The sequence below is a fragment of the Pararge aegeria genome, chromosome 26, assembly GCF_905163445.1.
Source record: "Pararge aegeria chromosome 26, ilParAegt1.1, whole genome shotgun sequence".
NCBI lineage: Eukaryota > Metazoa > Arthropoda > Insecta > Lepidoptera > Nymphalidae > Pararge > Pararge aegeria.
The window spans coordinates 1804524-1831139 of record NC_053205.1 but is presented as its reverse complement, the minus strand read 5'-3'; the positions used below and the strand labels follow the sequence as shown (position 1 = coordinate 1831139).

Here is a 26616-nt window from a genome sequence, read left to right as displayed (position 1 = left end):
TTTTTTTCATAGTTAGGCAATTAACGCCCACAAACTACGAGCCTATATGTTACACGTAATATTAAAAATTCCTTATTAAAAATTCAATTATTATAGTAGGCCTACTTTATAAGCACTTCTGAAACGTCAAGTATGACTGTTTGTAGTGACTCTACCATCGGTTCCGAAAGCAGATTCTTCAAAGAAGAACCGGCAAGAGACTCAGTAGTTGCTCTTTTCTAACATCAACTTTTACAATCATTTATCTATCTTGTATATATATTATATGTGTCGCATATATAACATATATATTTATTATATGAATCCTATATATATACGGGCAAGCGTACAAGTGGGTCTACTGGTGTTTGCAGCACCAGAGGAGTCACCAATGCGTTGTCAGCTTTTAAGGAATTTGTTTATCCGCCCCTCGGATAACCCCAAATTGTAATTTTGACGGAACACATCAAATATTATTATGGATAAGGATTAGTCTAACTATTTCCGACGTGCTACGGCCGACGCTTGGCCCGGACCCGACACGGTCTAGCGTTAATCCTTAAATCTTGACAGTGAGGCCTCCGGATAGATACGGGTTCACCAGTCTCTCTTGGAATATCGAGCTTTACGGAGGATATATTAGTTGAGTAAAATATTTATTATGTGGTAAATTTGGTATTATTTTAGTATTGAGTTCAGAATAATGGATTCCAATATGATCATTGTATGGGTTTTTTGATAATTGTATTAGAACTTCGTGGAAAAAGTTTTTATATAATCCAAGTTTGTAACTTTTAAATGAAAACCTAACCACTCTCAAATGCAAAATTAGTGTTGAAATTAATTATTTTTTGATTTGTAATTTAATTTATTTTGGAAAGAGAAAGATATTAGTAGAATAGAATAGAATAGAAAAACTTTATTGCAACACAACACAATAGGAAAAATACAAGGAAAACAGTAATAGTACTTCGTGCTAGGGTGCAAAGGCGGCCTTATAACTAAAAGTGATCTTATAAAGACAACCTGAGCGTACGAAACCGATAAAAAAGTGGAAAGTGGATAATGCATAAAGTATGTTACAAAAAAAAACTTTCATGAACATACATACTACATTTACATAACTACAGAAATACCAATATAAATATATTAGTACGGGAAAGATTTGAGGGTGGGTGAATAATAAATAAGGTGCAAAGTTATCATTAACACGGCTTTACATATATTAAGGGTAATAACTCACCGGCACAACTCTAGGCTCGATTTCTCTCACGTAGTTGGCCGGCACGAATCCGTCGGTCCGGTCCGCCTTCCGCACGGACCACCAGTCCGGGTTGGTCTTGCTGATGAGGAACATCACTTCCCCTTTCGCTATGGTGATGCCCTGACCGCTGAACGCGTATAGGGCTTTGACCTGGTGGGTAAACGAGGGTTGTGTATTTTTTGAAACCACTGCGAGTTAGCCCTCGTAAGGAACCACCCTGCTATCTGAGTCCATGGTTAGAATCTCATAACTGGAAAATGTTTGTTAAAATTGAAATACAAATTCAAAAAAAAATTTTTTGTCATCTAGGCCTATCACAGGCACTTTTGAAGCGTTCATACATATATGTTTACATTTATAATGGGATGGTGATAACTTCGTGCGCTTAAATCTAAAGCTACGAGTTAATAAATAAATATAATACGACAATACACACACCACAACGTAGGCTCCAACCAACCACTAGACGATCTAGGCCAAAAGTCGGAAACTCTGGTTCTTCTACTGATCTCCTCAGTTCTGATTTGATCACGTAGGGATATTCCGAATATAGCTCTCTCCATCGCCAGCTAATAGACTCTGAGCATTTATATGGGGCCCATAGTAAGCATTCATGTTTCGGAACCGTAGAAGAACCAGGGTTCAGCGAGTCGCGAAGCTGAAATGGCAATGGGCGGGGCACATAGCTCGAAGGAAGGACGTTGGGGTCCTAAGTTGCTGGAATGGCAACCCCGAACTGGTAAGCGCAGCGTTGGTCGACAGACGACATTATTCGCGTCGCAGGTAGCCGCTGGGTCCAAGCGGCTCAAAACCGTGGAATTTGGAACTCCCTACAAAATACCTATGTCCAGCCAAAAATGAAACAAACATCGCCATCTAGCCCCAAGGAAGCTGGGGTATGGGTTATGGGTACTAAGATAGCTGATGATTGTTTTTATGAATATAATACACATAAATACTTATAATATACAGATAAACACCCGGACACTGGAAAACATTCATTTTCATCACACAAACAGTTTCCAGTTGTGGGAATCGAGCCCACGGCCTTGGACTCAGAAAGCAGGGTCACTCACTCTACTACTACTAGGCTCTCATAAAGCTCACATACCTGCGGAACACTTCGCTGTTCGGTCACAGTCCTATGCTCGAGCCTCTCCACGGGTTCTTCTTCCCAAACCTCTGTAGGCACCAGTCTCGACTCGTTCACATACTCTTCTTCCTGGTCCAGACCTGCGTTGGCTTCTACTTCGGTTGGCAACTGAAAGTTAATACAGAATGAGGATCCAGATTGCCAATTTAAAGCGAAGCTGTTATGCCATAACGAAGCTGTTGGTACGACTTCAGCTTCAATTTCGGGTGGCAGAGTCCGAAACTGACCTCTAACTGCGTTTTTAAGCAACTAAAAATATCACTGGCTTCGAAGGTGAAGGAACACATCGCGAGGAAACCTGCATGCCTGAGAGTTCTACATAATGTTCTCAAAGGTGTGTGGAGTCCACCAATCCGCAATGGGCCCGCGTGGTGGACTACGGCCTTAACCCCTTCTCAGTGTGGGAGGAAACCCATGCCCTGTAGTGGGCCGGAAATGGGTTGATATGATGATAATGAAGATTATTATCTCAGCGGACTATGTTCAAATTCGAATTCTAAATCCTGTCACACATTTGAAATTAACAATGTTGTTTTGAATTTGGCTTGGCCAGATAAAATCCAATTTCATAAATTATTTATTCATGTAGGCCTATCACAGGCACTTATGACGCGTTCATACATATATTGCATAATAATGGTAAGGGGACGGTGATAACTTCGTTCGCCAATTTAAACCTAAAGCTACGAGGGTTCCAAACGCGCCCTGGCCTAAGAAGAAGCCCACAAACATAGCCGGTTTTTTTCTTTGTTATCGCCATCTCACATTGTCATTGTTAAAACTATTTAAGAAAAAACCTGGTTAGAGAACTAATGTACACCCGAGCTTTTTTATCGTTGACGTAGTACTTTAAACTAAAATAGGACTTTTCTATAAGCTTACGTTTAATACGTATTTATACGTATATATTTGTATTAAACGTAAGCTTATAGAAAAGTCTTATTATAGTATAAAAGATTTATCAACAAAAAAATAATCATCAAAATCGGTTCATAAACGACGAAGTTATCCGGGACCACTTAAAAAAAAGCATATATACGGTCGAATTGAGAAACTTCCTCCTTTTTTGAAGTCAGTTAAAAATACTACTACGTTATAAACTCGAGAATATGTTCTTACTTTAAAGTACACTTAAGCTTACATTATGACGCTGTAAACTAAATGACCTTGTAATTGAATCTATCGAGTTACCTGCAAAGTGCGGATGCCCTGCGCAGTGAGTCGCTGAGCCACGCCCCCCAGCGCACGTAGTTCCGCGGCGTGCGCGCGCAACTCGTCGTGCAAGAGGCGCTGGCGTGCGAGCAGGGCCGCGGCGCCGGCGGCGTCCCGCCCGCAGTCCGCGCTCGCAACCACCGTACGCTTCTCACGCATCCACGACTCCGCCTCGTTCGCGTCCCCGTAGAACTGCGGGCACAAAATCAGCATCATCGGAGATCATGCAAATCATCGTAATCTAGCTAGATTGGTCAATAAAATAAATAATAATGAATATACTATGACAATACACACATCGCAATCTAGCCCCAAAGTAAGCGTAGCTTGTGTTATGGGTACTAAGATGACTGATGAATATTTTTTTTTTATTTATAATATACATCGACTTATAAAATACATATAAACACCCAGACACTGAAAAACATTCCTGTTCATCACACATACACTTTCCTATTGTGGGAATCGAACCAACACCTCCTCCCTCCCCCACCCTCGGTTACCCCTTTTGCTCGTAGTACCTTCGGAGAACTTGCGGCTGATGGAAACGCGGTATTTCTCAGCGTCCTTTTTTGGGTACTGTTGTTTTGGCACGCACAGTGGCAAAAATGGGTACTTAGAGGCCAAGTTGACCCAGCTTCGGTGGACTTCTGACTGACACAATTGTGAACACCCCGTGGCTACATGGTCATTCCATAAGCACCGTGGGGTTTCAGTCGGTTAGAGTCTTATATAACCTCGGCGCTTTCCAGTGGCGCATGAAGATTTCCCCACGATTAAAAAAGGTTAAATCCGTGCTTATACAAAGTCACGAGCGACCTTGAATATCATATCCAAAGTACCAATGGATGACATCAGAAATTGGAGACAGGATTGATACCACAGTTTACCTGATGGGCTTCCGCGGCATCTGCCAACTGCTTCTCTCTCGCTTCGGCCAGTTCCCGGAGTATCTCCCATTGCTTGTTGAGGGATGCGAGGCGTCTCTCGATCTCTATACTCTTGGGATGCTTGGCGTCGATCAGGCTGGAATAAGAACGGGATTGATGATCCGGATCGAAGGACCATTTTTGAATATAATTTATCTTTATTCCAGATATACAATGTTTGTATCGAAAGGGGTTACTAACCGATTGTTGTGGGCTCTGCTTAGAGCAGAGCGCCGTTTGGTACCCTCCTAGCTTTAATTTTAAGTTAACGAATGTCGTTATCACCATCACATAACATTAGTGGTAACATGTTATATGTATGAACGCTTAATAAGTGCCTGTGATAAGGTCTACACGAATAAACATCACAACAACATGTGTGAGCCGTCACGTACCGCCCGGCAGATGTGAAACATTGAAATAGTTTTATATGCATAAAATAACAGATTAGGACAGGAGCAGTTATAGCGTATGGAATACATAAAGCATTGCAAATTTGTTCCATAATAATTTTATTTTGTTTTTTAAAAATGTAATAGTGACTGTTTATTACATTTTTATTAAAAAGAAAATAAAATTATAAAAAAAATTAAATAGTGACAACTTAACGACGTATATTACTTATATTTCATCATGTAGCGTGGCGAAGCATCGCTACGCCGTGTATCGCCACGACAACAATCAGGTTTTTCAATCGCCTATAGAGGCGAGGGTAAACCGGCGGCGTTTCGGTTTGTGGTTTTTGTGTCACATCTATATGTGTGTCCAAAACCGAAAATAATCATTTAATCAGTAGGAATTTTATACTGAAGCTACAGTTTCTGTTATACATACCTCTGGCCTTTAGATCGGTGCCTTTGCGCGACTAGGTCCTTAGCACGCAGTTCGTGCAAAAGTGCAGTGTGCTTCTGCCTTAACGCCTGCACGGCGCGGAGGTCTTTGGCCGCGACGTCCGCGCGACAGATGCGTTGCTTTTCCGTCACCCAGCCTGATGGACGGAATTTAAGATATCATTGCTGGCATACACTTATGTGTGCCCAATTGACCTTGAGTATATATATCAAATCGATTGGAAAATTAAGAAGCCTGAAATAGTTTTACACGCTTTTTATTAGCTTCACTTGTATGTATGATTGTATGTTTGTATGTTTGTAACCGACTTCTTTGGGCGCGATTTTGACCCACTTTGAACGATCAGATTTGATTCAAACTTTGTAGACATATCGAGGACCGATGGCAATACACTAATCTGAGAAGATTATTCCAATTTTCAATATAAAAAATAAGATTTATTCTTTAATATATATATAAATTGCTTATAGAAAAGTTCTTTTATAGTATAAAGGACTACGTAATCGATAAAAAATATCAGCCTTGTTCTGACCGCACTCAAGTTATATACACGCCTGATATACCGCAAAGAACTAACCTTCTTCTTCATCATGGTCTTCCAGGAACTGGTACAAGTTCCTGGCGTCTTCCAGCCGCGCTTTGCGGTCTTTTGCAGCCGCTACCAATCTACGAAGGAAAACATATATGGGTATCAAATAAAGCATGCCGTGGACATTTAGTTTAAAATTTTGTAGTTCCTGAAGAAAGTCCACAAATGTGCGGGTTACCAGAATACCTTATAGCCTCATCCGATAAGAAAGCTCAGATTCTGCCAGCGAGCGATGTCTCTACGTGTTCACATCAGAAATGAGGACATTCTTAGAAGAAACAGAGTTATCGACATCACACAATGGGACCGGAGGACCGATGAAAGTTGGGTACGCGAGGTATTTATTTATTTATTTTTTTGCATCCATGCCTTTACAAAGTCATGAGGCCCTGTCAGGGAATAGCAATAACAAACAGTTTGACCCTTATAACTATTACAAATACACGATTTCAAGATTCTAATTAGTGTTAGTAGAAATATATATCAGGTGTCAGAATAATTAGTTACTATTAAAGTAATTTATCGTCAGGTAAATAAATCTATTTTAATATTAAATAATTGCTCAGCCAATTGTTTTGTCATAAAATTATGTTAAAAATTACTGTGGTATGTCATGAAAATAAATTGAAATAAGGCAATTATTTAATATTATATAACATAGTATTAGTATACATTTATTATTTCCTATTATCTACTTTTAAAATATACCCGATTAGATAATGCATGTCGTGATTTTGAGGTCTATAAAGTAAGAAACTCATGGATATTGTAGAGCTACGAGGTTCTGGAATCCAGAACCCAAGAACTTACTTTTGATAGATCTGATGCAGCATTAAATCGTAGACTGTAGAGATCCTTACAGACGTCAAATTTGGACAGTTGGGCATACCAGAAGTTATACCCATCTGTCCAGAAGTCCCAGCTGAAACTCTTGCAGGAAGCGCTGTAATCAAACTGCTTACTCAGTGAGGGAATCCTCCAGCTGTTGCAGCTGGTGGTGCAATTGTTGTGTAGTCTGCTGCGGGCCGTCGGCCCCGGCCCCGTGCCGCACCAGTCGTCGGATGCTCTCCTCCAGAGCTCCCAGCTGTAACTCCTGTAGAGCATGCTGTTGTAGCAGGCGCTCCACGTCCACCAGGTGCCTGCCGACCTCTTCAGATTGGAACTGAGCCTGTTAAAGAAGAAGTCAAAATATCAATCCGGCTCGAAGGACCAAAATTACAGAAGATTACTATGCGGAGCCCGGTAAAGAAATATTATCGTAGTAGTTTGTATGCTACCTATACTGTACCATAATTGGATCATCAAGAAAAGGTTTTCACATTTAACTATGTCGGCCTACCCTCATGCTAAATGCTGTGTAACAAGTAATGTTTTTGTTGTACTCAGTTGAATGTATATATACTTACCAACTATAATTAACCATGCCAAACTTTGTTAACGGCCTAGTGTACGGGGAAAATATTGTGGTTTTAATATTGGAGAAATTACTAATCTGGTTTGAACCGCTGAGACTAAATAACAAAAAAAAAAAATAGAATTTCTTGGAAGGCTAGTTCTGGACACAATAAATATGGATCAAAGCTTGTTCCTTTTATATAAATTGCAAAGCAGATCCCCTTAAAATAAAGTGTCAAAAATTTTCTACTTTACCTAACATAGTTTAGCTGCCCCTCGATCGGTAGAAATTCAAGGTACAACGGATGATGGAAGATTATGATGACATTTTTTTACTATGGCGTGAGGTACAGTCGGATAAAGAAGTTGGTATATGCAAAGTACTCTTGGGCAAACTTTGGAATATATCAAGCAAAGCATAAACCGGATATTTTTGATTTTAGACAGTCCAAGGTCACGGATAAAGAAATGAAATTTTTAAATAATCACCTGTTATCCTCATGTTTTCCGTATCGTAAGGTTGCTTGGCAGATATCGCTACCAAGCGATAAAGCCGCCTTTTGTACATTGCTTCTGTTTTTTTTTTAACTTTATAAAGAGTATAAATAAATCAAATCACCTTCATCTCGCCCAGAGTATGGGCCACAGCATCCGCCTCTCTCAGCAACGTCATGAGATGAGCCAGCTTAGCGAGCGAGCTTCTGTGCCGTTCCAGCAGTTCCAGAAGCTCTTTCCAGCGCTGTAAGACCGCTTGTTCTGTTCTGGAGACGGTATCGGCGCCGTGATAGTTCTCTTTCACTAATTCTGCTGCCATCGCGGAAAGGTCTTCGAAGCGTTCGGTTCTGTAAATAACCAAAAAACCATAATCTACTGACTGCCTTAGTTTGTTCAGACCTGTTTAACTTGACCTTCATCATCATTGATATACGCATATTTTAGTTAAGGCATCACAAAATTATGTTTATATAGACGTGACGTCACAATTTTTTTATTCGGCGTTTATACGGTCATGGCGGATTGCTCGATTTTGTAGTTTTATTAATAAAAAATAAATCCCGACTTAAAATATAAATATGAAGGTTAAATTATTATGAGATAAATACAATATTTTAGCTTTGTTACTGTTATCATGTTTATTGTGTACAGAATGCATATTGCAGGATATGTCGATCTGATTTTGTATTCTTATATAACAAAAGTAAGTAAGTAATTATTTAAATCGGTTATCATTTGACGGCGTTATGGTGTCAAATCGTCAAACACTTTCGTCCCCTCTCGAAAAAGAACTGAGCTTAATTTCGGGATAAAACGTAGTTCGTGAAAGCGTAACAAACAAACTTACATTGACATTTATAACATTACTAGATGTGCCCTGCGGCTTCGCCCGCGTATTTTGTACTGATACATAGTCTACACCTATAGTCACATATGACATTTTTTCACAAATATTTTTTTATCTTACGAATTTTTGTTTTTCAAAGAAAAGTATATTATATTATTTCTTATACCTCCAAAAATATGTATAAAGAGTTTCATGAAGTGAATCAGTTCAGTAGTTTTCGCGTGAAAGCATAACAAACAAACTTACACTCTCATTTCTCATTTATAGGGATAAGTTAAGTAGGGATAAGTAGGGATTACCTTAGCTATACTTATATAATTTATGACCTTAGCTAAACTTAAATTAAATATGTCAATTTGTTGGTGCTGAGAAATCAGATTACTAAGAAACGAGAGTGCGCGAAATGTTGGAGCATTTCGATCATGCGTACGATCGAATCGAGTGAAAATAGTGGTAATTTTGCCCTGCAAGTTCGTACCGTTTTACCAGTTTTCTGTGGGTACTGACCTGGCCAATATGTCAGCGGAAATGGCCTCGTGCTTCTTGACTGTGGCGTCCACTTGGGCCACGTTGGACCCGTAGCGAGGGTCCGACAGCACTTGGATCATCTCCTTCAGGTACCCTTTACGCAGCACCGACTGGAACCAAACAGTTTAATCAGAAACACTATAATAGGCCTCGAAAGAGGTTTTTTTTGAAGTTTTTTCTTTTGGCGCGTTAGGGAAAAATTATGAGAGTAAATTTTTACGATGCGCGCGCGCACCGTCTCAAAATACCGACACCCTGAAGTTAGCTATAAGGTTTGAAAATGTACATTTTTAATTGTCAAACTCTGGACGCTCATTCCGGTGATTTAATTGATTCAATTGCACAAAAATCTCAAATTTTAATGTTGATTGAATCTTGGTTGTTCGTTAATGAATCTCTTAGTATTCCACATTTAATTATGTTTATATATATATATATATATCTCTTTCTTTAATTATGTAGATTTTTTTTTGTTATATTTAAATAATCTTCATTTAACTAGATACTGCGTTATAATAAAACTTTGAATGTATTAAATATCTTTTGTGTATAGTTAGTTTCGTTTTTCCACAAACGAAGAATAAGGTGAAAGATAAAATGTTTGAAAAGATTTTTATCTTGTTATGCCAAAGAAGTATAACTTCTAACGCGTGTATATCGGTACACACACGATTTTTTTTTTTAATGTATAAAGCGCGCTTGACTGCAATCACACCAGATGGTAAGTGATGATGCAGCTTAAGGTGGAGCGCGTTTGCCTAGAAGATGCCTATTCACTCTACCAAATTTTAAGCATGTAAAACTGTCAACTGCTAAATAGAATGAAGTAACTATTAAACCGCCTGTTTCCGTTTGTTGTTAATTCTATGGTTAACTTGCCGAACTCACACGTAGGGTTCACTCACAGTTTTGGTGAAAACCACACAGCAAACGATTATTCGACTTTCGGAGATACGATGACAAAAACAAATACAAAAAGTTTAAACCTACCGCGTCATGAGGTAAACATACATACCTTAGTATGGAACTTGTAGGCCAGTTGCTCCAAGCGCTGCTGTCTCAGTAGTTCTGTTCTTAGAGCCAATTCCCGCGCGTGCTCCGCCTGCATAACAATACAATAATAAGTGACAGAATAAAAATAAACTTTAATAACAATAACAGAGTAATCAACTTGTTTGTATACTCAATGAGAGTATCGGCGCGCAAGCAAAGCCGTGCAGATTTACAGCAAAAGTTGTGCAGGAACTAACCTTCCAGGAGGCTGTCCTAGTAGGTGCTAAATTCAAAAAAAACTTTGGAACCGGAAAGTTTAATCACTTGGCAGTACGTATTTGTTGTAAGGGTGGTAACTAGCGAAGGCCGAAGCCTCCTAATAGGCTTTGAAGACCGAGTATGAAGCAATGATGATTGATTTAACGGTGAACGACGGATCTAAATAATTCTTAGAAAACCTGAATGCATAAGAAAAATTTTACATTCCCGAATTGTCCCTGGCGGTAATGAAATATGGGACCTCCCATTTGTAAGAGCATAACGCTATCCACTGCACCGGGGTTCTTCGGTCGATTATATCTGAAGAGCTATTTAATATAGAGAAAGATTTTAGAAGAAAAGAAAGAACTTAATGCTGATGGTAGGAACCGACCTGTTCAAGCTGCTGCCAAGCCCTCTCCAGGTCCTGAGGAAGCTGGCCCTCCAGTGGGGCCCAGGGTTCGCCCACCAGGCTCTTGTTCATTGTGTTAATGTCGAAGTACAGAGCCTCAATTTCCGAGCGCTCCTTGTATCTGGAATTGAATTATAAAACGTGGTAAACGCTTAATGCGTGTATTATGAACATAAGCTTAATTTACAATAAATAATTGTTTTTAACAATTATTCATTGTAAAGTCAACATCTTCTGAGGATGCTCCGGTTTCGGAGCGAAACGTGCGTAGGGTGTACATTGCCGAGGATCTGTTTGGTGTGGAGTATAAGGATTGAAGAAATTATAAATTACACCATACAGATTCTCCTGCTTTTCACGGAGTTTGGCAAATTAAGTATCATTCATAATATATCATGGATTTCCGCAAAGTAACGCAAGCTTCTATCCAAGCTTTGTGAGTGTCTGATACTTCCACCAGACGACCTACGACCAGCCATAAACTTCGGAGCTAGCGGAGGGTTGTCAATGTTCCCTCCAAGGCATTCTAGTTTCCAAGATATTAAAGAAGGAAAGGAGGAGGCAATTAGGAGTATTTTAAGGTTCGAAACACTTGGGAGTTTTCTGAGCATCCATCATACTCACTTTGGGAGTTTCCCAACGGTTTTGTGTCATTCGAACCAAAGCAGTAACTCCTGTATACCGATAAACTTTGGAACTAGTTCGGGTTCTATTGTTTCGTCCAGTTGCCAAGATATTAAAGAAGGCAAGGGGGAGGCAAGTAAGGGGATTTTTAGGTTCGAAGCACTTGGGAGTAGTCTGAGCATCAAAGCCGCTCACTTTTGGGGTTTCTCAACGGTTTTGTGTCATTCCAACCAAAGCAGTAACTCCTGGATACCGATAAACTTTGGAAGTAGTTAGGGTTCTATTGTTCCGCCCAGTTTACAAGATATTAAAGAAGGCAAGGGGGCAGAGAGTAAGAAGATTTTAAGTTTCGAAGCACTGGGGAGTTTTCTGAGCATCAAAGCTACTCACTTTGGGAGTTTCTCTACGGTTTTTTATCATTCGAATCCTTGGATTACTGCTTGCAGTAACTCCTGGATACCGATAAACTTTGGAGCATGTTAGGATCTTCAAAGATTTTTCCATGGCTTTTTGGTTTGCGCGTATATTTAAAAAGGATAAGAAGAAGCAGTCTTTGACCTAAAGGTTTTCTTAACGTTTGACCCTCGATACGACACTCAATCACGAGTTTCACCGTTTTGTATCTTTTGGATATCGACGAGGGAGGTAAACCGCTCTTTGGAGTCTACTAACTTTGCATCCAGTTAGGGTTTTGGAAGTTCCCATGCAAACAGTTTAACCTTCCAAGATATTTGAGATGAGGAGTCTAGGTGAGGGGGTTTGAGACTATTATGGTTGTTTAAAGCTACTTACTTTGGTGGTTTTTCCACAGTTCTGTACTGCTTGAAGCCAAGAAGCAATCTCTGGATGCCGTCAAGCGAGTTGGGCAAGTCCCGGCAGTTCAAATCCTGGATCTTCATGCGGATCCACTCCAGCAACGTGGACACCAGGCGGCTGTACTCCGCCTTGCGACCGTCGCAGTCCATTAATTGGCCGATGATCTGAAAGGAATTTAATATCTTTGGAATACTGGATTATTCGCAACCTGCCGGGGACATAACGCCGGACCTCCCACTTAAAACCGCTGCGCTAGGAAAGTGGGTTGCTAATGTTTTAATAAATAAAAATACAACGATAATACAAACATCGCCATCTAGCCCCAAAGTAAGCGTTATGGGTACTCTTAGTACCCATAACATAAGCTACTGATGGATATTTTTATGAATAATATACATTGATACTGATACAATACAGGTAAACACCCAGACACCGAAAAACATTCTTGCTCATCACACAAACATTTTCCAGTTGCGGCAATCGAACCTGCTTTAAAAAACCAAGGCTGCAGCCTTGGTTTTTTAAAACAGTGACATCACTGCCCCAATCGGTTGTCAAAAGAATGTCACCCACGTTAGCGATTCTGCGTCCGCTCTTTTGCTCGTTCTTCATGCGCGCGAACGTGTGATAGTAGCTGGCGACGTACGTCATCACCGACTTCTCGTCCGGCCGTGTCGTGTCCACGTCTGCGAAAGAATGGTACTTTAATAAACAAAGGTAATTTTTGTTGTGAATTATCTATACGCGAGGGTAAACCATAGATATTCCTCACTGTTTACTTATTATAGATATATATAATATTTATTATATTATTTGTATGTATTTTGCATATAATATAATGTCATAAAATTTTATTGCATGTATTGTACCTTTATTTGACCTATACCACAATTAAATCATCTTACTAACATCATGGGGTAGCTGGAAGAGATCTCTTATAGAGATAAGCTTTCCTTTGTACACTTCATGTATCTTATGTTCACAATCACAATTTTTTGGTACATAAATCCCTATCCCTACTAATATTATAAATGTCAATGTAAGTTTGTTTGTTACGCTTTCACGCAAAAAACTACTTAACCGATCCTCATGAAACTTTGTACACATATTCTTGGAAGTGTTAGAAGTAATATAGGATACTTTTTATCCCGATATTAAGCTCGGTTCCTTTGGGAGAGGGGATGAAAGTGTTTGACGATTTTACACCATAACTCCCGACAAATAATAACCAATTTAAAATTGTTTTTTTGTACTATAGAGGTTATAATATGTGTTTAATTTTATCCAAACTTTGTGTAGATCTGAATGTGGTTGGAGATAGAGGACAGAACTCCTCAGCGGACGGCAGCAAACCCCTCATTTAAGGCTTAGCTGAATATTTTAAATTTTTTTAGAACTACAACTAAATTGATCAACATCAAAAACAAAATCAAACGCAGACGAAGTCGCGGGCAACAGCTAGTAATAAATAAACCTGATTGTTGGCGTGGTCATACAAGTCGTGATGACGCATCGCCACGCTATATGTTGGAATATATGTACTATAAGTAGTCGATTTGTCGCGATGTGGGGCGAGCTATGAGAAGAGCAGGGCTGGACGACATCGGGGGAAGGCGGGAGACGTAAACCCGAGGGTGCCTCCTGCGAGGGCTCGGACCTCGGCTCGTTTCGACATTAATCTGACTGTTGATGGACTTTTGGACTACTCATTGTTTAGTCCGAACGCCACCGTTGTAAGGATCCACAGCCAGATGACGTCAGAAATCGGGGTCTGTTTGTAACTCTACCTACCACCATTGGGCTATCTAGTCTAGTATCGCTATAAAAAAAAAGTACGTACCTTCCGCGTCGAGAAGCGGTGGAATACCAAGTTGCTTGTTAGCGACGTCAAAGGCGTGGTTCAGTGTCTCAACATGGTCTGTGGTCGGAACCTCCGCCCAGCGGAATAGGTCCGGCCTGCGGGTCAAATGATTATTTAATATCTCTATTAAGGTGTTTTTTTAAATGTTCTGTCCTGTTCTGTCTCCCTGGTGAGATGTTGTGAGATTTTATTCAACCCCCTCCCCCATCCCCCATTCTCACGTGAGATTATTCAATATGTGGGATTCTTACGTAAACGCGTTGGACTGTTATTGTAAAAAGAAAATAAAATAAATTGCTTCGTGCTAAATTAATTAAATATACGACCAGTTAAGACTAGTAATCAATATTGTTGAATTTATCAAGTGTGATAAAAATTTAACAAAAAAAAATTGCGTGATATTTGCCAAAACATCCCTCTCTCCGACGTAAGATTAGATGAGATTTGAATCGACCCCCTTCCCCACGTAAGCATCTCACGTATTTTATGAACGCCACACTTAGAATGGTTTTGAATTCGTTTGTATGGTAAAATAAATATGCTTGTTTTGATTTAATATTCTCACAGGGTGATTCGTTGTGGAAAACATACTTATGCACCGGCTAACAGTATTTCGTAATTCCGTTACACGTTGTATATAAAAAAGTATTCTTTATACTAAATTAATCCAACCACTCCACTTTAGGAGTGTTTTTCGAACTTCATGTCGCTTGACACTCGTTTGGAGTGGCCCATAGTCCAGCGTTTGACTTATTTTATTTATTTATTTATATTTATAGAGGGCCTAATATAGTAGGTAATAAATATACTACAACAATGCTCACGTCGCCATTAAGCCCCAAAGTAAGCGTAGCTTGTGTTATCGGTACTAAGATGACTGATGAATCTTTTTATGAATTATATATACATAAATACTTATAATATACAGATAAACACCCAGACGCTGATAAACATTTATGTTCATCACACAAACGTTTTCCAGTTGTGGGAATCGAACCCACGGCCTTGGACTCAGAAAGCAGGGTCGCTGCCAGTCAGTTGTCATTTAAAATTCACAAACTAGAACAATTATTATCTTGGCATCTCGATACTCTTACGAGTTCTTTAAACTTTTATGACTGATGATTATTTTTAAGGGGTACAAAGATCCCAAAAGGTCAAATCTAGAGAAATTTCCGTGACCCAAATCGGTCAGGGAAACGATGGACTTTTTTTTTCAAGCACGTACCTGTGAGCGTGTATAAGAGCGTTGAAGCCAAGGCCAGACCGCCAGGAGTCGGTGAAGTTGTGGATGTGGACGCCATGGTAGCCACTGGTCTTCCGCTGGCACCACAGCAGCAGGGCGTCCTTTGCGGACTTCTTCTCCGAGGACTCGTTCTCTTCGTCCTGGAAGATAAGAAATCCTTTATTCATTTGAAGTATCTCAACACGATAGTAGATCTTATTGTGACAGAGCTCGTCCGGCTCTCCTCAAATTGAGAAGCTGTGTGTTTACGCGTGCGTGTGCGTGCGTGCGTGTGTGCGTGCGTGCGTGCGGCGTGTGAGTGTGAATTTTGTTAGCTATGTTTGATGCAAATCGGTCCAAGATGGCCGCCGCCACAATATACCGAATTACATTTTTTTTTATATTCACTCTATGGGAATCAATGGCGATTTTTCAATTTTGTAAACTGGTAAATTTTGTGTCGATTTTTTTTCCTTATTCTCACCACTGTTCACTATTAACGTAGCTTACCGATACACTATCATTGCAAGCTGTAGTAAACGATACGATACGGGTTTTACAGTATGCATTTGCAAAAAAATGGTGAATTTTATAATTTCTTCAATCCTTATCCTCCACACCAAACAGATCTTTGGCAATGTACCCTCTACCGAAACCGGAGCACCCTCAGGAGATGTTGACTTTACAATGAATAATTTGTAAGTCAATTCTATCCAATATTCACCTATTCTTTCTTTCTGTAAACCTGTCGATGCCCTTAGTACATATATGCATAAATAAACTCTACTGTAACTCACCACATCGATCTCAATTTCTTGGATCTGGAACCGCAGGATGATGGTCCAGATCAGACCGAGGATGAGGCGAGGGTTTCCATCCACGATGTCCTCAGCGCCGATGGATTCCAACCGCACCTGATGGCAAGAGAGAGAAAAAAAATGAGAACAAAGTACTACTGGTATTGGAAGTAGCATATGCCACCCTCGAAGCTCGAAATAAAATCGAAAAAGGATAGCATTCTTCTTGTTACATCGAAAGACTAGAGTAAAATTAAACCTACGCACCTTGTTTTAAAACTGAAATTCGACTATACGTCCACAGTAAAAGTTCCTGGTATAGATAACAAAATATATAGTAAATATTCGACTCTAAAACGTGTAGTTGTAGGTCAATTTTACTCTGATGATATGTTTAGAAAAATTTAGAAACACATGAGGTTCAGAGTAAAATAGTACCTATTAAAGTAGAATTAAAGCTCAATTTCGACTACATCAACAGTTATTGCGGGAGCGATAGTAAAATAGAAATTAGTAATACAATTTCGACCCTAAAACCTACAACCTTAGGTCTATTATACATTGTCGTCACAATGTTTATGCATATTTAGAACATATCGTCAAATCATTCGTATCGTAAATTTTTACTTATGAGCTTTATATTAATGCATAAATTCGTCTCTATCCTCTTAGTCAATGTTGTTGGGAATCTGTTTGTGCGAATCTGAAATAAATTAGCGTCAGAGTAAAATGGGACATACTCACTTGTGTTAAAAGTCAAATACGTCTACACCACCAAACCTAAGCAATAGTGAAAATGAAATCAGTAGTATAGCATTTCCGACTCTAGAACATAGAAACTTAGGTACAGTTTACTCTGGCGTCACAACGTTTGTGCAAAACTTAAAACACTGATTCAGTGCAAAATAGTTCTTCCAATTCCAATTTTAGAACTCAAATTCGTCTACACCTATTCAGCCAATATTGTTTGCAGTGTTTTCAACTTTAAAACGTAGAACATTAGGTCTGTTTTACTTTAACGCTGCAATGTGCAAATCTTACCGCTGAGCTGATAATTGCGCAAGAACCTAAATCTACGAAATGTAGGTAGAACTTCTAAGGCTTCTGTCGGAATGCATACTCTACTGCTTCGCCATTACTTAATACAATTAACACACTCCTTTCTTCACTGACTTACAATACTACATGGGCCGGAATATTTGTGAAGGATTGACTGTGAGATGGTGATAACAAAAAAGCGAAGGAAAGCCGAAGCCTTACCCACTAAACTATCACCTTTTAATTGTAGTATATTTATAGTCATTATTACTATTGATATATCTTTGCACGAGTGCACCAGGCTTTCGGCCAGCCGAGAGAAGTGGCGGATGCTCGTGGGGCGTGTGACATCTGCCCTCAAAGACGCTTCATGATGACCACGACCACTCTGCCAAGAGTGTAACGACAAAGAAGAAGAAGATTACTATTTATACCATTCGCTTTTATAAAGTAGTATGGAAAGTGAAATATAACAAAGCGCTTACTGCAGGACACGAGTCTCCTCTCATAATGACAAAAGGCTAGGTTTTACTCCACCCCGCTAGCCCAGAAGCTGTATTACAAGATAGGCTCGCGGATCTTATTTGGATTGAATTATAGCTCAACATTTGCTTTGAATTTTGACAGAAAGTTTCATCATCAACAGCCTACAAGCATCCACTGCTGAACATAGGCCTTTCCAAGAGCGCGCCACCACACACGGTCCTCCGCCTTCTCATCCAGCCGCTTCCACCTTTTTAAGGTCATCTGTCCAGCGGGCTGGAGGTCGTTCACACTGCGCTTACCGATTCGCGGTCCCCACTCTAGAACACGTCTGCCCCAATGGCCATCGCGCCTACGACAGACATGACCAGCCCACTGCCACTTCAGAATGCTTTTCCTTTGAGCTATGTCGGTGACTTGGTTCTTCTACGGATTTCGTCGTTGCGAATTCTATCCCGAAGAGAGACTCCCATATAGCTCGCTCCATAGCGCGTTGCGCGACTTTAAATTTGTGGATCTGGTCGACTGTCAGTGTCCACGTCTAGGCTCCATGTGTCATTACAGGCAGGACAGGACACACTCGTTAAAGACTTTCGTCTTGAGGTATTGGGGTATCGGCAGAAAGTTTGTAAAACAAAAATCAGTATTACAAGATGTGCGACTCTAAAGCGAATTATATGAGGTCCATTTTGCTTTGACGATACAGAGAAATCTTGTACGTAGACTAATGAACCAGTGTGGTGGACTACGGCCTACTCATTGCACTGCACGGCTAGCAGTACGCGAACGCCATAGGTTTTTCACATTGTTGGTAACGCCATAGGTTTTTTTACATTTGGGTCTAGATGGCGCTGTAGTAATTAGTAAAAAATCTTATTTTTTATATTGAAAATTGGAATAATCTTCTCAGATTAGTGTATTGTCATCGGTCCTCGATATGTCTACAAAGTTTGAAAGAAATCTGACCGTTCAAAGTGGGACAGAATCGAGCTCAAAGGGGTCGGTTACAAACATACATACAAACATACATACAGGTGAAGATATTATCAAAATTTATTATTTTGATAATATCTTCACCTATCATATCTGTCAATAAAATATTTATAACTATCGACACCAAGCACCCCACGCTTTTTTTACAATAAAATATATTTTTTTTATTCACACTATTATTAATTTATATTTATTGAAATTTTTAACACTATTCTTAATTTAAATTTATTAAAATTTATATTCTATTCTATATAAGTTCGGTTTTCTATAAAAAGCGTGTTTTTTTAGTTTTTTTAAACTATTATTTATTTTATTCAAAAGCAATTTCAGTTGCAGATGTGCTGTGATCAAATATTAAATAACGACGTTTAATATAACGCAGAAATTTATTATGATTCCTTTCAATTGCCTTGTACACATAATATTGCCTTGATCCAACAACCAAGCGAAAGCTTCTTAAGATGTTGGTCGAAGCTTTTTTCTGTTATATTATTGTTCTGACAGGAGACGAGAGCCAGTAGAATGCCACTAATGGATTGATAGCAAGTTATGATGATGTTAAAACGTCAAGATATCTATTACATACATAGTATACATAATAAAGAGTAGCGAATGCTTCACTCAAGGCCGGGAGCTAAGTCGTTATCACTGATAAGCGATAATAGTTAGGACTGATACAACATATACCTAAGTTTACATTACGCCATAATTAGTTTACTCATTTTGTACGCTTATAGGTTAGGGGGCGTTCACACATCAAGTAGGGGGGGGGTCGAGTCAAATCTCATCTAATCTGACGCTAAAGAGAGGGGTAAATATCACGCAAATTTTTTTGATTGAAACAAAAAATATATATACTATTTTGGTCCATTGGTCTTATTACAATAACAATCTAACGCGTGTTTAAGTAAGAAACCCACATTTTGAAAAATCTCACGTGTGATTGGGGGATGGGGTAGGGGGTTGAAATCCCACGACATCTCACCAGGGGGGGGGGGGAGAGGGAGGGACAGAAAAATAAAAAAACACCTCACGTAATTTATGGCCTGGCAAAGATCGCTTCTAAGCGATAAGGCCGCCTTCTGAATTCTACTTCCGTCTTTGTATTGCTACTTTTATTTCCCTAACTTCATAGTGGTGTACAGATGAAGAGTTCAATAATAATAATAATAAATAAAAGATGTATTCCATTATTAGTACCAAGTCAGCTGTAGTGTTGCCCAAATTCAGTCTTGGTCTTGCAGTCTTGGTCTTGTTCTTGCGTTTTTGCAAGACCAAGACCAAGAACAAGACCGCGTATTTTTAGCAAGACCAAGACCAAGACTGACCGTGCAAGACTTGAGCAAGAACAAGACATAGCCTGCAAGACTCTTGCGTCTTGCAGCTAGGACTTAGCGCTATTTCACGGAGTAGTTAGGTGTAACAGTTCGGTGTATAGGTAGGTAGGTACGCTTAGGAATTCTATGAGACGCAAAAAACTATATCAAAGAATATGAAAAACTGGACCTATGCGCATTACGACTAATACCATAAACATAGCGAATAAAAAAATATCTATTAAAATCAAACTGAGTGCATGCATAGTTATGTTTTAACCATCGGCACTTTGATAATGCGGCATCAAAGGTTTTGTACTTACTTCTCAAAGAAATTTGCCGCTTTTCGGAAGTACATGGTTATGATACACGCGCCGGCGGCTTCTTTTGAAATCTAAAACAATCGTTGCCGCCGCGCCGAAATCATAACATTTGACACTATTCATGCAAAATAATTTCGAATTTTAAGAGTACCTACAGGTGTTCCAAAGAATAAATAAGTTTCAGATTGGTGATTTTAGATTGGTGGAGGACGCATGAGACAGAGTATCCGATTTTATCGAAAATGGCCCGTGATTTTCTCTCAATACCTGCAACTTCAGTACCTGCTGAGAGGTTATTTTCTAAAGCATCATTAGTAATTAGAAAACATAGAAATAGGTTAAGTGATGAGTCAGCCAGATGGTTACTTTGTATTAATTCTTGGTCAAAAGAATTGATATAAAGTATCATAACCTAATGATAAAGCTGTTGATTTGTGTTGTATTTTATTTTTTATTCAAATAAATGATAAATCGTAAAACTCTTTTATTAAATTTCTTATAAGTTGAGGGTTCAATCTCTTTCTAGACAGATAAGTATTGTTCTTTAAAATACAGTCAAGTTATTGTAATTAATTTGTTTTTTTACATGTTTTAGCAAATGTAAGCTTATAAATCATAAATGTTTATTAAGAAACAGTTACTTCCATGGAAAACGACATATAGGTCAGTTGATTTTTCGAATTTCTTATCAAATCTTCAGTTATTTATTAATCTGCTGCTTTAATCTTTACTATGGCTATGTTAATTCAAGCTCACAATGTTCCAATTCTAATACGTTTTTCTAAGATTTAAAGTAAACTTTAATAAATAGTAATAGACTAATAGGTAATTGCAAGACTTGCAAGACTCTTGCTGCAAGACCAAGACCAAGACCAAGACTGGGAGCGCAAGACCAAGACCAAGACCAAGACCAGGTGTATTGGCGCAAGACCAAGACCAAGACTGGCTAAGTCTCGTCTTGTTCTTGCATTTGGGCAACACTAGTCAGCTGTATACACATCTTTGAACAGCCAGTATAGGATAGCGGCCGCTCGCGAGTTCGTCCGCGTTTAAGTCCACCTTAAAAGATAGACTTACGCTGTCAAGGACTTTTTTTTTTTACTTTTAAAGGGGAACATTCTTCATTGACGCTATGTTCCTATTGGTCTTAGCGTGATGATAGCCCATTTATAGAGAAAGGCTATAGGCTATACCTATAGCCTTTCTCTATATTTATGGGCTATCCAACACTGAAAGAATTTATAAAATCGGACCGGTAGTTCCTGAGATCACCGCGTTCAAGTAAACCGACAAACAAACTCTTCAGCTTTATATATAAGTACAAGATGTGCAATTAAGGAATCGTTTCCGCGTACGAAACTCTGTGTCACATTTTAAATGTTTACTTTTGACAGCCCTATTAAAGATAAAAGACCGATACGCGCATAGTACCTACGCTACGCGATTCGTACATAGAAAAGAATCAAGGGTCACTTGAATTTAATTTTGCATGTGATGTTAGGGCTGTATCTGATTTCTTTCAGTGAAAACGGTGGCAGTGTTTTATTCCAAAATCATTAGCGTTTCGTTTCCACAGATAATTCTGAGAGACAGTAAATAATGTACAACTAAAGCATTTACACGTTTTCATTTACACGTTGTATAAAGACGCATTATATTATTTAATGGTGTCAATTCTGCTTTACAAAAATGTCTAGACTTAAATGAATTGACCGGCGTAAAAGTGGAGCTATATTTTTCTAAAACAACAAAGTATGGGACTATTTAAATTCATATATCTTAAGTTCTTAACTAAAGTAGACATTCGGATAGTTAAGTTTAAACAATTTTTTTTTTTAATTTCTGCTTGGAAGAAGGACTATTTATATATTATTCATAAAAATATTCATCAGTCATCTCAGTACCCATAACTCAAGCTACGCTTACTTTGGGGCTAGGTGGCGATGTGTGTATTTTTCAAAGATTCATTATGTTATTGGTGCTAATTTTGCTGTACTAAAATGCCTAGACTTAACTAAATTGACAGGCGTAAAAGTAGAGTTATATTTTTCTAAAAATAACCAAGTATGGGACTATTTATATATATATATATCTAAATTAATGAAGACATACGGATAGTTAAGTTTTTTGAATTTCTGCTTGGAAGCAGGCCGAAACGCTCTGATCTCTCACAAGATAGAAATAATTCTGAAGAATGGGAATTGAAAAATTATATTGAAAAAGAGCAAGCCACTGAGTTTCTTGCCGGCTCTACTCGGTGAAATCTTCCTTCCGAACCGATGGTAGAATGACTACGAATATACTGACTTAACGTTTCAAAAGTGCTTATAAACTGGGCATACTTGAAATAAATGAATTTTGAAACTAATTTGACATTTTAGTTAGTAAGTAAGTTACTTTAGATATATAGAGTTACAGCATGCCTCAAACAAAAAATATTCTATTACAGCAGTAGTTGTAAAGGTACAATCTATGGAAGCAATATCAAAACCAATTATTATGAGGAATGCCTCGTGTATCAGATAAGATAACCACGTCTTTAGATTAGTTGTATAGCTCTCGAGCAAAATGAATTCTGACCCTTTCGAAGTTTTAGTGTCGTCATAGGTCAAACACCTTTTAGAATAGGCATGAAAACAGTAACAAAGAATCGCTAATATTGATGTCGGCCGACTGGAGCAGCGGCGACGCTGCTTTCTGAGTCCAAGGCCGTGGGTTCGATTCCCGCAACTGGACAATGTATGTGTGATGAATATGAATGTTTTTCAGTGTCTGGGTGTTTATATGTATATTACAAGTTTGTATGTATTCATAAAAATATTCATCAGTCATCTTAGTACCCTTAGTACCCCATAGGGGCTAGATGGCGATGTGTGTATTGTCGTTGTATATTTGTTTATATATTATTGCATTTGTCTAATTCGAAGTGCGTTTGGTATTTATATATCCTACTAGTATTATAAATGTGAAAGTGTGGATGTTTGTTACTCAATCACGCAAAATGGCTGAACGAAAAATTGTATAGAAGTGACGTCATAATTTTGAATTCGGTGTTTCACCTGTCATGGCGGATCGCTAGAATTTGCAGTTTTATTAATTGAAAACTAGCTTCTGCCCGCGATTTCGTTAACAATTTTTAACCCGGGAACTATTTGAGAGATCGGTATAGAAAGTACATGTCCTTTTCCATAGCATAGGTGACGTTCATACTAAATTCCATAAAAAAAATCTGTCTGTCCGCGGCTTAGATCGTAAGCAATTTTCAATTTTCCCTCGGAAACTAATTAAGGTATCGGGATAGAAGGTAGCCTATGTTCTTTTCCATGTCAAAGGCTACATGCATGCCAAATAACATCCAAATCCGTTCAGCCGTTTTTGCGTGATTGAGTAACAAGCATCCACACTTTAACATTTATAATATTAAGTAGGATATTGAAAACCGGGGTTTTTTTTTCTATCTTCTTACGTAAGGTACGTCAACTGAACAGGAAGTAAGATTACGGTGTTTGACCCATTAGTTTACACGTATCACTTCCCTCTATGCTGTCGATAAACAAATGTGTTTACGTTGTACAGATGTGTGCATCGTTGAAGGAAATATCGTCTAGCGTGGGTATTGGATAGAAGCAGGCGTTACTTTGCGGAAATCCATGATATATTATGAAAATTAAGCCTAATTTGCCACACTCCGGAAAAGCATAAAAAAAAAATATACTACGACAATACACACATCGCCATCTAGCCCCAAAGTAAGCGTAGCCTGTGTTATGGGTACTGAGATAGCTGATGAATATTTTTTTTATGAATATAATACACATAAATACTTATAATATACAGATAAAAAAAGCAGGATAATATGTAAGCTGTAATTTATAATTTCATCAATCCTCATACTCCACTAAACAGATCTTAGTAGAAAGTATTAATAACAGAATAAAATAACAAGTAACAATTATTAATTGTAAAGTCAACACCTCCTGAGGATGCTCCGGTTTCGGAGCGAAACCTGCGTAGAGGGTACATTGCCGAATGTCTGTTTGGTGTGGAGTGTAAGGATTGAAGAAATTATAAATACACAAACGGCCCCGCCGTTCTACGAGGCAGATTCTACCGAGAAGAAGATGGCAAGAAACTCAGCAGTTGCTCTTTTCCAACATTAACTATTTACAATTCACCGTTCATTTTTCTTTCTTGTGCGAGATGAAAGCGGATGCCGAATGCTTCTAAGAAACCTTGTCAAGAAATTCATCAATTGTATAGTAACCTCGCTGTAGTAAATGAGTTACAACATATTATATCTACACCCATTTAATGAATCCTAAAGATTCTGATATAAATAAATATACTACGACAATACACACATCGCCACCTAGCCCCAAAGTAAGCGTAGCTTGTGTTATGGGTACTACGATGACTGATGAATATTTTTATGAATTACTAGCCGTTTCCAGCCCGCTTCGCTGGGCGAATTGAAAAAGGAAATAAATTACATTTTATGTTTCTTTTTTATTTATTTTTTTCATATTTTTATTATTCTCCTTTTTTTTATTTTTTTATGAACATAAATAGGCCCCGCGGATAGAAGTGTAAGCATCGATATTGTTTAGACTTACTCAAATTCCAAATTCCATCGATTTAGCCTGTATCTTTCATCCAGGTGATTTTTCTCACTAATATTCATTGTAACTTTCAATGTGCAATCATTTTAACATTTCCGTGCCTTTCTTCCAAAAATTAATAATAATTGACATGAAGAAAAAAATTTGAAATGAGCTTTGTAAGTTTAAGTTAAAGTCATTGCAAGTCTCATATGTGAAGTTGAAATCTGTCTAGGTTCAAGTGCGACGAATTTTCAGATTTTTATAATTTATACAGAATATTCAGACAATAAAAGAATTCGTCGGTTATGTAGTCTGCAAAAGTAAAATGAATGTAAAATTCTTAGTCCGTTGATTGGATAGCTACATGTAAAGTTAAGTTTTTGAAACCTCTCAATGACTTTTTCTCCGCTGCCAAAAAGACGATTGTTGTAAGGAAATACACGAATATCCCTTCATACACGAAGATCCCCACCAAATTTGGAGTCTGTAGAAGTTACAGGTTAGAAATAAAAATTTTAGATTTTAAGACCCACCCCCGCAATTCCTGTCGGAAGTGGACTTTATTGAAATCCATTTTGAGATGTTCTTTATGTGAATAATAAAAGATTACTACCATATTTAGAATTTTTAGAAGCTATATTTCGAAATTGAAATTTTTTATTGTTAACACCCACCCCCGCGAACCTTATTGGAGGTGATTCATTGTAAAATCCGCTCGAAGATCATTTTTATATTACATATAGAACACTCTCACTAAATTTGTAGTCTATAGGAGCTATCGCTTGGAAATTAAAAATTTTCATTGTACCCGCAATCTTCTCTGGGGTGGGATATCGTAAAATTTGTTCATAAATCATTTTTACATCACTTATAGAAAATTCCTACAAAATTTGGAGCTTGTAGGAGCTTTAGCTGGAAAATTAAAAATATTAATTGTTAATACCCACCCCCGCAACCCCCTGTGGGGTGAGCTATCGTAAAATTCGTTCATAGCCTACACCTCTTACAGAAGATTCCTACCAAATTTGAAGTCTATAGGAGCTATAGTTTAAAAACGGGAATTGTTCATTGTTAACGCCCCCGCAATCCCCATTGGGGAATGAATTTCTTAAAATCTATTCATAGCTGACCTCTACATAGCAAAAGTAATATTCCTACCAAGTTTCACGTTTCTAAGTCTTATGGTTGCCGAGATTTCGTGGAGAGTGACTATATAGATGGGAATTCTTCGATTATCATCGAAATTTTTAACTTTTTATCGGGCTTTTTTTTAAATTTTCTTACATACAAAACTTTCTCCTGACAATTCTGAAGATAAAAAAAAGCCCAATTGGTCCAGCCGTTCTCCACTACCGTGAATAGATTCTTAGCTGAATGTAAAAAACCATAATCCGTTTAATACACTCTGTTGAAATCCATGAAAACAAAAGAATCAAGAGAAAACGTTTTTATTAGCGGGATTCGTTTTTATTAGCGGGTTCATAAAAGTAAAACAGCAATAAAAAAATGAAGGAACGTTAGAATTCGAAAAATAAATAGCCATAAACCATCTAGGACAAATTTCGCATCGAATGGTGGTAGTTTCATGTCGATACGATCAGTGGTTTAAGCGTGATTGAGCCTCAAACGAAGA

The 26616-nt window shown here is 38.3% G+C and overlaps 1 protein-coding gene across 6 annotated transcripts in view; it reads right to left on the bottom strand.

Moving 5' to 3' along the window:
* Window positions 1-26616, bottom strand: part of LOC120634989 (spectrin beta chain) — a 143044-nt gene that overhangs the window by 68540 nt on the left and 47888 nt on the right. For all 6 annotated transcript variants that reach the window (XM_039905896.1, XM_039905892.1, XM_039905897.1 and 3 more), the window contains 16 exons: window positions 16230-16346; window positions 15436-15593; window positions 14187-14302; window positions 12920-13032; window positions 12323-12510; window positions 10889-11027; window positions 10259-10345; window positions 9223-9353; window positions 7993-8215; window positions 6941-7146; window positions 5967-6055; window positions 5372-5525; window positions 4499-4634; window positions 3588-3800; window positions 2355-2504; window positions 1223-1393 (listed from right to left, as the gene is read on the bottom strand). In XM_039905896.1, coding sequence (XP_039761830.1) covers window positions 1223-1393; window positions 2355-2504; window positions 3588-3800; window positions 4499-4634; window positions 5372-5525; window positions 5967-6055; window positions 6941-7146; window positions 7993-8215; window positions 9223-9353; window positions 10259-10345; window positions 10889-11027; window positions 12323-12510; window positions 12920-13032; window positions 14187-14302; window positions 15436-15593; window positions 16230-16346 — 2391 coding nt within the window. The remainder of the gene's footprint in view (window positions 1-1222; window positions 1394-2354; window positions 2505-3587; window positions 3801-4498; window positions 4635-5371; window positions 5526-5966; window positions 6056-6940; window positions 7147-7992; window positions 8216-9222; window positions 9354-10258; window positions 10346-10888; window positions 11028-12322; window positions 12511-12919; window positions 13033-14186; window positions 14303-15435; window positions 15594-16229; window positions 16347-26616) is intronic.